At 49.9% G+C, this 10,288-nt stretch overlaps 1 protein-coding gene across 3 annotated transcripts in view; it reads left to right on the forward strand.

Annotated features, from left to right (window-relative positions):
• The window catches only part of PKNOX1 (PBX/knotted 1 homeobox 1), a 45,445-nt gene extending 38,075 nt beyond the window's left edge, over positions 1 to 7,370 (forward strand). For all 3 annotated transcript variants that reach the window (XM_082624831.1, XM_082624830.1, XM_082624832.1), the window contains 3 exons: positions 1,848 to 1,924; positions 4,098 to 4,270; positions 6,611 to 7,370. In XM_082624831.1, coding sequence (XP_082480957.1) covers positions 1,848 to 1,924; positions 4,098 to 4,270; positions 6,611 to 6,822 — 462 coding nt within the window. In that variant the 3' untranslated portion in view covers positions 6,823 to 7,370. The remainder of the gene's footprint in view (positions 1 to 1,847; positions 1,925 to 4,097; positions 4,271 to 6,610) is intronic.
• Positions 7,371 to 10,288: the final 2,918 nt, after the last annotated feature.

A 10,288-nucleotide genomic window follows, 5' to 3' on the forward strand; every position in this document is an offset into this window, starting at 1 on the left:
CTCAGCGGCCATGGCTCATGGGCCCAGCCGCTCCGCGGCATGTGGGATCTTCCCGGACCGGGGCACGAACCCGTGTCCCCTGCATCGGCAGGTGGACTCTCAACCACTGCGCCACCGGGGAAACCCCTATTTTACGAGCTTTCTAAAGGACAAGAACAATATTTCTGTTTCCATAAACTCCCTTGGGGCCAGATGCTCATCTGTAGAATGGAAGTGAATCACTGTCGGTTAGTGTGAGGAGTGGCTTCCCTGCTGTTGGGACAAATGCGGTTATCCCAGAATGCACAGGGCCCTTCCGGACACACTGAGTGTTCGCTTAAAAACCAAAAGAGACCCCCACCTCCTTACTTTGTTGGTGCCAGTCACTCCCTGGGGTCCTGCTCGGTGCAAAATAAGGGCCTTCAGTGCGTGCAAATTTTAGAGTGAATGTCGTACTGGTTTCTACAGCCAGATGGAAACCGACCTTGGAGAAGTTGTTTATTACTGTAGATAGAAATCGTCTTCCTCTGGTACGTCTGTGAATTTTGGTCCAAGCACACTGCACTTTGTTGTGCTTCTCAGACGTTTGTTTTTCACAAGCTGAAGGTCTGTGGCGACCCTGCGTGGATCCCACCTCTCGGCGCCAGTGTTGCCAACAGCGTTTGCTTCCTTCATATCTCAGTCACGTTTTGGTAATTCTCTCAATATTTCCAACTTTTCCATTATTATTATATTTGATATGACAATCTGTGCTCAGTCATCTTTCATGTGACTTTTGCAAGAAGATTACAGCTGAAGGCTCAGATGATGGTTAGCATTTTTTAGCAATAAGGTATTTGTAAATTAAGGGACGTACATTGTTCTATTAGATGTAATGTTACTGCACACTTCGTGGACTACAGTAGAGCATAAACATAACTTTTATATAACATTTTTGGAAACACAAAAACTCGTGACTCGCTTTATCGCAGTATTCGCTTTACTGAGGTGGTCTGGAACTGAACCTGCAGTATTTCCTAGGTGTGTCCGTACTTATTATACTTCTGGCTTTTTCTGAGTGAAATATTTCAGTCATACGTGAAATAAAGAGTGAATAGCAGACACCCCGTCCCCAGCCCTCAGTTCAGTACTCTGCCAGCCACACACGTGAGTCTAGCAACGCCGTAGGTGACACCCATGCATCCCAGTGTCAGCTCATGCTTGCGCTTCTCGTGACAGAAACGTGTCGCCTGAATGTGACGGCCTGGAGCAGCCCCGTCCGCTCCCTGCCTCCTCCTGTTCAGCCGGCCCAGGATGCGGGGAGGGTGTGCACTGCCCTGCTCAGCTTCCTCTTTGTAAAATCAAGGTGGCGACAGCTCTGTGACCATGAGGAATCAGTGAATCTCTGTAGGATGTACAGGGGTGATCTGTGCGCTCTGTCTTGCTGTGGGTCAAAACTCAGCCATTTATCTGCTTTAAATGGATGCAGTTTATGGTCCTTGAACTACACCTGTAACGTTGATACAAAAGCCATAGATCGTATCGGGTGCTTAGAGCAGCACCTGGTGCAGCCCAGGAGCCCCTCTGCATGCCCCGCGCTCTTCCCTACGCCGTGGCTTTTGAGCGTGTGGACTCCTGTCTGCGTCACACCTCGGCCTGGGCTTTCACTAGCTGCTGCAACACCTGTGTTCTTGGGCAGCTGGGAGAAAGGCTTCATTTGTTTTAGGCATTTCTGGAAAAAATGATGAGACTGAAGTTAGGTTTTAGCTACAAGCACCCTTGACACCAGTTTTTACTAACGATTATTTGTGTGCTTCTGTTTTACCAGGATGATCTTGAGTTCCTTTTTAAAAACTGAAGTTCACGGTGACCCTTCTTTTTACTTTCAGCATCCCTACCCGACAGAAGATGAGAAAAAACAGATTGCTGCTCAGACAAATTTGACACTACTCCAAGTTAACAACTGGTAAGTGGTGCCCGCTTTCTGAAACTGTGCCATTCCGCATAACAGAGCACCTGGCAGTCCTGACACCAACAAGTAGTAAATTTTAGTTGAAGTATGTGAGTTCTTTTAACTAGCATTCCTGTGTTATCAGAGTCTGGAATTGGTGGCAGCCAGGTAAGCATAAATCACACACACTTTCACCTTAAATTTTCAATGCTCGATACCCCACTAAGGACCTTTTGCCGACATCCTCCTCCCTCGATTAGAAATGGGTTTCTCCAGGGCATTAACCAGCGCCCCTCACCCCAACCTCCACTCAGAAACACGATGTTTCCGTGGACGAGCTCCTCTGGGCGGTGGACAGCCGAGGTGTGTTCCCCTCAGCCCTGGTGGCCCCTCCGCACCCCTCCCACCTTTTGAAACCTGTGTCACTTGTTCAGCAGTGACTGGGGGAGGGAGTCCCACGGCTGGCCGGCCGCGCGGTGGTCCTGCCCCACAGCAGGCCTCAGGGTCCTGGGCGGGAAGCGTTTCTTTATGAAACACCCTGTTCTGGTTCTTGTGTCACCTGTCAGTGTGGACACTTGGACCCTGACCGTGATGGTTTTTCCCTTAAATAAGAGGCGTTCACGTCACAAAGTGGCGTTGAGGTCTAGGTGTGCGCTTGCATTCTGCTTGGCGGTCATTTGCCTCATTTTTATTTACTTATTATTCAGATGTAGGAATTGATTTCAGGTTAATGAAATTGGCTTGCGTAAAAGAAAAGGAAATACAGATTCTACCACTTGTAAATGTTCTCTTTTCATTTTAACTGTTAAATTTAAACTTGAAGGTCAGGTGGTGAGTTCCAATATAAATGATAAAATCTTCCATTTTGGGCAGTTGTGTATGCAGGAGGTATGCTTTGGCATTGCATCAAGTATTTCTAGTGTCTTGCATTTGGGCCAGTATTTTTTACTTAGGTAGCCATAATAGACCATACTCTTTGAATTATCTCCTGTTAGATCTTTTAGATAGAGTGTTAACAAGAGTTCAAAGGTTTCGAGTGCCGTGTGGCTGTGAGTTTTGGAACGTCTTAGCATGTTCTCCGTTATTTTCATGCGGTCCTGTGTAGAGACTGTGTCTGGTTTAGTGATGGGTGGACTGAGGGATGAGAGACGCAGAGGTGCGTCTCTGGATGTCCGGATGTGTTTGCCGCCGGTCAGCCTTCTCCTCGCTGTTTATTCCTCACGTGCGGGTTCCCTGGCCTTCCCGAAGTCGCTCCTCTGCTGTCTTAAGAGAATTGTCTTATCTAGAAGGTTTGACCTCAACTTTTAATTTTGAAATTCATCACAGTTTAAAACATGGCTTTTATAAATTCTAAACTTTCTAAAGTCTTTTAGTTAATATTGGGAGCTATTTTTACCTTTTGTGACTTTGTTTCCTTTTATATTTGCAAAAATTATATCTTGGAGCGAGACTGGACAACACTCACCATTAGCTTATGCCTCTGCCTCGTAGCAGCTTTGACAAAGATGGATAAAGAGACAGTTTGAAAGGTAGCAGTGGGTGTCCCTTCCCAGGTGGCGCTGGGGTCGGCGGTGAGCTTCTGGGGCGGTCGTGACCCTCCCAGTCCAGCTCACGCTCAGCTGCTGGGACCAGAGATCGACGCTGAACGAAGCTCTGAGGCGCCAGCCCGGTCATTTATATTATTAGAATATGTCCTAGTGCAACTGTAGATGTTTTTGAATCTCAGGACTTTGAAGTTAGGCAACCTCAGAGCCGGACATCTGTCCACACTCAGGGCTCGGCCGGGTGGGACCCTCAGATAAGAGACGCACAGCCTGCAAGGCCTCGGGCGTCACGAGACTGCAGGGTATGTAGTTTTGCTGCATTGACCTTTCTCTTCCTCAGAGAAAATCATGCCACATTCACAGCTTTGACAGTATCATCAGTGTCATTATGAATATCAATTTCACAAACAGGGAATAATCAGTTAAAGTGGAAGAAAGGCACCGTGGAAGAGTTGGTCTTTATTCAAATGAATTACTTTAAAAACAACCCCGTTCTGTGGACATTTAGATAATATGCGTGTTGTTACTCTGAGTGCTTCTTCTAACAGGGAATACATGTTGCCGCTCGTGTGGTTTGTCAGGTGGGCCTGTTACTGCCTTGGGCGGCCTCGGAAAGGCCGTTTTGACCTGTTTCCTGCGCGCAGGTTCATCAATGCAAGAAGACGAATCCTGCAGCCGATGCTGGATTCTAGTTGCTCAGAAACTCCAAAAACAAAGAAGAAAACTGCTCAGAACAGACCCGTCCAGAGGTTTTGGCCCGATTCCATCGCTTCAGGAGCCGCACAGCCAGCCGCCAGCGAGCTGACCGTGTCCGAAGGTGGGGACCGGGCCTGGGCCTGTGCCCTCGCAGCCGGTGGGCGGCCGCCGTGCTGGGGGCTGGGGGCGTGTGAGGCTGTGAACCAAGGGCAGGCAGTGGTCTTTCTGCATCTGACCATGAGAGAGCGCTGGTCCTGCTGCTTGTTAGGGGTGCAAGTGTGCCCGGGAGAGCCGGGTCCAAGGCCAGTCCCCCGAGGTCCCTCCCGTCTGTTTCTGTCCCTCCTGCTTCGGTGCAGGGAGTGGGCGTGCTGTGCGCTCACCGCCTGGTGCTTCACCCTTTATGTCCCTGCCGCCCTCATCCGGCTTTTCCTCTTCCCTTTGACCCGCGTCCCCTCATCACGGGCCACTGTTGCTGTGTTTCGTTGACAGGCGTCTTCTGTGTGCGTGAGCCCCTCACACCTCAGATGGTTGTGTGTATTTTTAAATGGAATAACTTGTGTTACTATCGCATTCTTACCTTCTCGTTCTCCTCTGACTTTTTCCGCTCAGCAGTTTACTGTTATTCAGTTGGGAAAGTTTGGGGCCATTATTTCTTCAAATATATTTTCTGATCCCCTCCCCCAGGGGCTCCAGTTGCCCGTATGATAGGGCATTGTAACTCACACAGCTATGGCTGCTTTTTCCGGGATTTTGGATTCCTTTTCTCTGTTTCATCCTGGATGGTTTCTCTGTTTCTATTCTGAAGCTTCCCCAGTCTTGTGTTCTGTGATGTTTAATCTTCCGCTGATCCCATCCCTGTGGTTTTCATGCTGGACATTGTCTAGAAGCTCCATGTGAGCCTTTGGATCTTTCACGGTCTACTGAAGTTTGGAACAAGCAGCTCACGGCGGCCAGTAACTGTTCTGATGACCTCCTCTGCTAACTGTAACATCTGTCAGCTCCGGGCTGGTTTCTGTCCACTGAATTCTCATTACGGGTTGTTCTCCTGCCTGTTTGCATGCCTGGTAGTCTTTGACTAGACGCCAGACACTGTGGGTGTTACCGTATCGGGGGATGGGTGCTTCCGTGTGGCTCCAGGTCTTCCTGAGCTATGTTCTAGCAGTTAGGTTGCTCGGCTCTCTCTGATCCTCTTGTGCTTTGCTTTTGCAATTGGTTCTTGCCTGGTGGTCCCGGCAGTGCTGGGTCCTGGCCTGCTTTTCCCCCTCAACAGACAGAGGCAAGACCTGTCAGTGCCTGGCCCAGGGCCTGTGCTTCAGGGTGTGTCCAGTCCAGCTCTGCCAGCTCTGGACACTGTGCTCTGTGATCTTTGGGGCTGATTCTTTTCCAGGCCTCAGTTGTTTCCTGCACACATGCACTCATCTGTCCTCTGCCAATGCTCAGGGTGTCCCAGAGCTGGGCTGGCCCTGGGCTTGGAATGGGCCCCTCATGGTATGTGCGTTTAAAGCTTTGGCTTCTTTATTTGGGTTTTGATAGGCAGTCGTTTTACCTTCATACTTAAATCATTTGTATTTTCCGTTTTTGTTTTCCTTTTTAATTCAAGGATTAGTTAGAAAGGTTTTTTTCCTCTCTCTCTCTCCCCCTCCCTTGCCCCGCTCCTGGAAAAGGCAATACCTATCTACTGGGCAAGAAGTTCAGGCAGGGATATCCAGTGAGAAGTAACCTTTCCTCCACCCTGGCTTCTAATCTTCTCCAGAGACAACCCTTAGCACCAGTTTCCCGTGGAGGCTCCCAGTGCGTGTCTGATGCCGTGGTCTGTGCACAGACAAGAATGAATGCATGAATGAATCGTTTTTAAAAGTTTCCTGAACATGTTATACTATATGAATTATGTATACCACAGATGACATCCTCTTGCTTTCTTCACCCGCTGGTGCTGTGGAGATTTTTATGGACGGGCACGTGTGACCCGCCGTGTGGGGGTCCCTAGCGCAGCGCCGTCCTCGGCCCAGCGCGTCTCATCGGCGTCCCGCTCGCGGGCCCTTGGTGGTCTCCCCGCTCCGCTGTTGGCCGGGGGAGCAGGAACGCGTGTCGCAGGTTCTCTTTCTCCCTCTCAGACCGGCCTGCCTTCCTCTGACCCAGTCCTCCCACCCCGTCTCCCCGCCTTGTTGTCTCATGGCCTCTCCCATGTCCTGGGTCTCTTGTCCTCCGTGTGGCACTCGCTTTGCGCCCCGGCCGTTTGTGCCCTTTACCGTCCCAACCCTCGGACCCTCTGTAGACTGAGAGCTTAGCCGCACAGGGTCTGGGGCCCATCCTGGAGACACGGGTCCTTAACTCCCTGCGGGTGGTCCCAGGATCGTGCAGGGGGCTTTGCGGGAGGTCGGGCAGCCCGGCCCCACGGGTCGAGGGGTAATGGTTTGCATCCGAGCACCGATGGCGTGGTGACAGCCGCCTTGTGCCACAGGAGCCGTCGTGACCATCACCGCGCCCGTGAGCATGAACGTGGACAGCCTGCAATCCCTGTCGTCGGACGGGGCCACGCTGGCGGTACAGCAGGTGATGATGGCCGAGCAGAGCGAGGACGACTCGGTGGACAGCACGGGGGACGGCGGGGCGGCGCTGGCGCCCGGCCACCTGGGCGGGCTGGTGCTGGAGAACAGCGACTCCCTGCAGTAGGGCCGCCCGCCCCGCGTTTTATAGTTGGCACAGCAAACATTTTACACAGTTTTCTTTCTAATATGTTTTATATGTAGGCATAGAAGAGTGCACTTTTGTATTTCCTAGTAAGCTTCCAGGGCGTCTTTGCTGGTGCAGCGATTTCTTTCAAGGTGTGTGTGTGTGTGTGCGTGTGTGCGTGTGTGTTTTTAATGAAATTCTTTCAAGGTTTAACGCTAAAAGTATGACGAATGACGGATCCCCTTCCCCGCCCCCTGAACCCCTGACTAGATTAAGGAACAGTGTTGCCATTTTCTAAAAAATTATGCAGTTTTAATTTAGTTCTGTGGTAAAAGCAGGTCTCAGTGGGCTGGTTTATTCGTGGAGCCCGTGGATTAGGAAGAAGCTTCTGCCCCTGAAAACTGCCAGTGTGAGGCGGATGACAACACACAGCAATAAACCGCGTGTGACCTGGTGGCGAATGTATGGCGAGTTAAACGTGGTTCCGTTCGCTCGTGTTCCGTGAGCCTGTGTCATTTGCTGTATGTGAAAAGAAACTCCTATTTTTACCTTGCTGGAATTATTGGATAAAAAGCTATTTTTATAAATTCGCTATGAATTGGATGATGACTATATCGAGGATGAAATTTCTAGAGGAGAAACAGTACGTGCTTTACTGTGTCAATTCGGAATGTTCTGAATTGACCAAATTTGACGAACCTGCCCAAAGTTAGCTCGCATTCCATGGCTCTCTGCTATCCCAGGGCAGCAATTTACATTTACTCCTATAAAAGAAACACCTACTTAATGAAGTTTTGATATCTTCAAATTTTAGTCTATATGTAAATGCTCAGATTGCATCCTACACTTATCTTAAACATACATCTAAAGGTACTTGCTAAGCAGAGCTTAGGTAAGTTAAGAAATGGTAGCCAGTGGTCTGTTAAAAGCTCTTACTGACATATTTCAGTCTAATTTAAATTGGACCACAGTTAAATGGTTGGTGTACCATGTTAGCTGGGTGTTGTTTTAGAATTTTTTAGTCAGCCATCTGTTACGTGTAGAATGTTTATGATAAACTAATATAAAGTGTCCTCTATCCCGCTGGCTCAGAGCCGGGACCCTCGGCTTTGTTACACGATTAACAGACATCCACTGTGGGACGGGAACGAGCGGGGCCTGGAGGATGGGGTGACGGTGGCCCTGCTGCCGTGTCTCACACTGGTCCTGGGGTCGGCGTTCTCTCCTGCACGTGGTTCTTCCCTCTGACTTGATCACATCAGATCTGGAGTAGTGTTGGGACTTCGGTTCCTGGTGACCAGACGAACCACAAGAGCAGACTGGGTTTGTTTCCTTGGGTTTTCATTTGTTTCTGTTGGTTTGCTTTCAAGTGGGGCTTTTTCTCAGAGAGGAAACAGAGGCCCTGGTTTCACGGAGGAAATCTTTGTGTAACCGTCAAGCTCAGCGCACTTCTCAAGGACAGTCTTACGGTCGGGAAGGTCGTCAGTTCCTGAGAAGCAGTGACAGTAACTGGTTGTGGACCAAGGCTACATGGCGGGTATTTTGAGCTGGTGCAGATTGTTTTCTGGAACTGACTTCCCCCCCCCCCGAAATTATTAATAATTAAAGTTACTCATAGGAGAGCACTTCCTAGGTAACTCAGAAGGAAGCAAGAAACACACAGAAATTTCTTTTAAAATATTTCAGGAGATTTAGAAGAAAAACTTGATTCTCGACTCTTTTGGGGGAGAAAATAACATTTTAAAGCAGCTATTGCGTTCCTCATTTGTAAACAATTTCAAATATTTTAAGTCAAGTCTACACCAGTTTAAAAGATCATTTGAAGTCCAACGAAGTTAGAATTTAAGGCGAGGCCCTGTGGAAGCTGGCCAGCCCCTCCCTCCCTCCTCCCTCCCTCGCCTCCTCCCCCCCGCCACCCATCCCTCAGCCCTTGGGCTCAGATCAGTGACCGCGGCAGGTGGTTGCTCCAGGTCCGCGTTTCCCTGCAGCAGAAATCCTGTCCCAGGGTGCGTGCTGCACAGGCCACGGCAGCGCTTACGCGGGGCCGCATGGGGGTCCAGCCGTCGGTGCCCGGGGTCTCTGCCACACTCCCTCCAGCCGAAGTCTGCGTGCTGCTCGCCACATTCAGAGGACAAGGATGAAGGTCATTCGAGAGAAGGCGCCCTGGACACAGCCTGAGGTTCCTTTAAGCTCTTCCCATGAGTAACCAAGGGGATTTTAAACAACCCGACAGGCAGACTGCTAACCGCCGCCCGGCGTATTGGTGGTCAGTTGGTGCCTAATAAATACCCGTTTTCCAGCCCTCGGATTTTTGAGAGCATCTGTGAGAGCACGACCCCGTCGAGCTTTCATTTTAAACGAACAAATTCGACCTTGACTTTGCTTCTGTTAAATTCTTTCCCTGTGAAGGATGCTTTTGACGGTGGTTTGAGACCCAGGTTAAGCGCGGTGTGTTACCTGCTGCTTAGCTTGTGAGCCGGTAGCGGATGGCTGGGCCGTGCCCCGGCCACGCTCCAGCTGCTGCGCTAACGGAGCTTTCCGTATTTTGGTTCCAGAAATAAGACAGTGTAAGCATTTATCCAGCGTGCAAAGTGAGATGGGCCCCGGCCCCAGCTCGCTCACAGACCACAGAGCCCTGATGCTGGAACCTCAGCCCCGAGGGTTCCGGGGGTCCTCTCTGCATAACCTGCCCATGACCCGACTCTTACCTGGGCGAGAAAGTGTTGGAGCACTTTTTCTTTTAGACAAGCTCAGACATCCCCGGAAGGTGAGTACGGCCCACCTCTGGCAGTTAGGGACAGAAATAACTCTGCCATCCTCCCGTTTTAGTTCTGTTTGGTCTATGAACTGACAATCTTTAGATGTGAATACTGTAACAATTGTTTTCTTGGATTGTTGTCTTTGAAAGGGATTTTTGTGAAGCAACTGATTTATCAAAGCAAAAAAATTAAAAACAGAAACATGCTTCATGGACGTTTTATTTTCTAAAGCTCGTGTCACCGCAGCTGCTTTTCCATTTTAAGAACATTCAGGGGGCTTCCCTGGTGGCGCAGTGGTTGAGAGTCCGCCTGCCGATGCAGGGGACACGGGTTCGTGCCCCGATCCCGGAAGATCCCACATGCCGCGGAGCGGCTGGGCCCGCGAGCCATGGCCGCGGAGCCTGTGTGTCCGGAGCCTGTGCTCCGCAACGGGAGAGGCCACAGCAGTGAGAGGCCCGCGTACAGCAAAAAAAAAAAAAAAAAAAAAAGAACATTCAGATGTTGACATGTTTGCTGGTGGCACTTGGGGTCCGTTGTGACCCCCGCACATTCTTAAAATTAGGATTGCACTGCCCTGGCGCATTCAGGCCCATTTACATTTTCAAGACTCTTTTCTAAGTTTCTTCAGGTTGTCATTGGTTTTCCAGGAGAAAAATTGGGAAGTTTTTATTTGTTTTTTACTGTAGTTCACCACAAATCTAATTATT

The sequence above is a fragment of the Mesoplodon mirus genome (assembly GCF_964341445.2).
Source record: "Mesoplodon mirus genome assembly, chromosome: 6".
In the NCBI taxonomy this organism is placed as follows: domain Eukaryota; kingdom Metazoa; phylum Chordata; class Mammalia; order Artiodactyla; family Ziphiidae; genus Mesoplodon; species Mesoplodon mirus.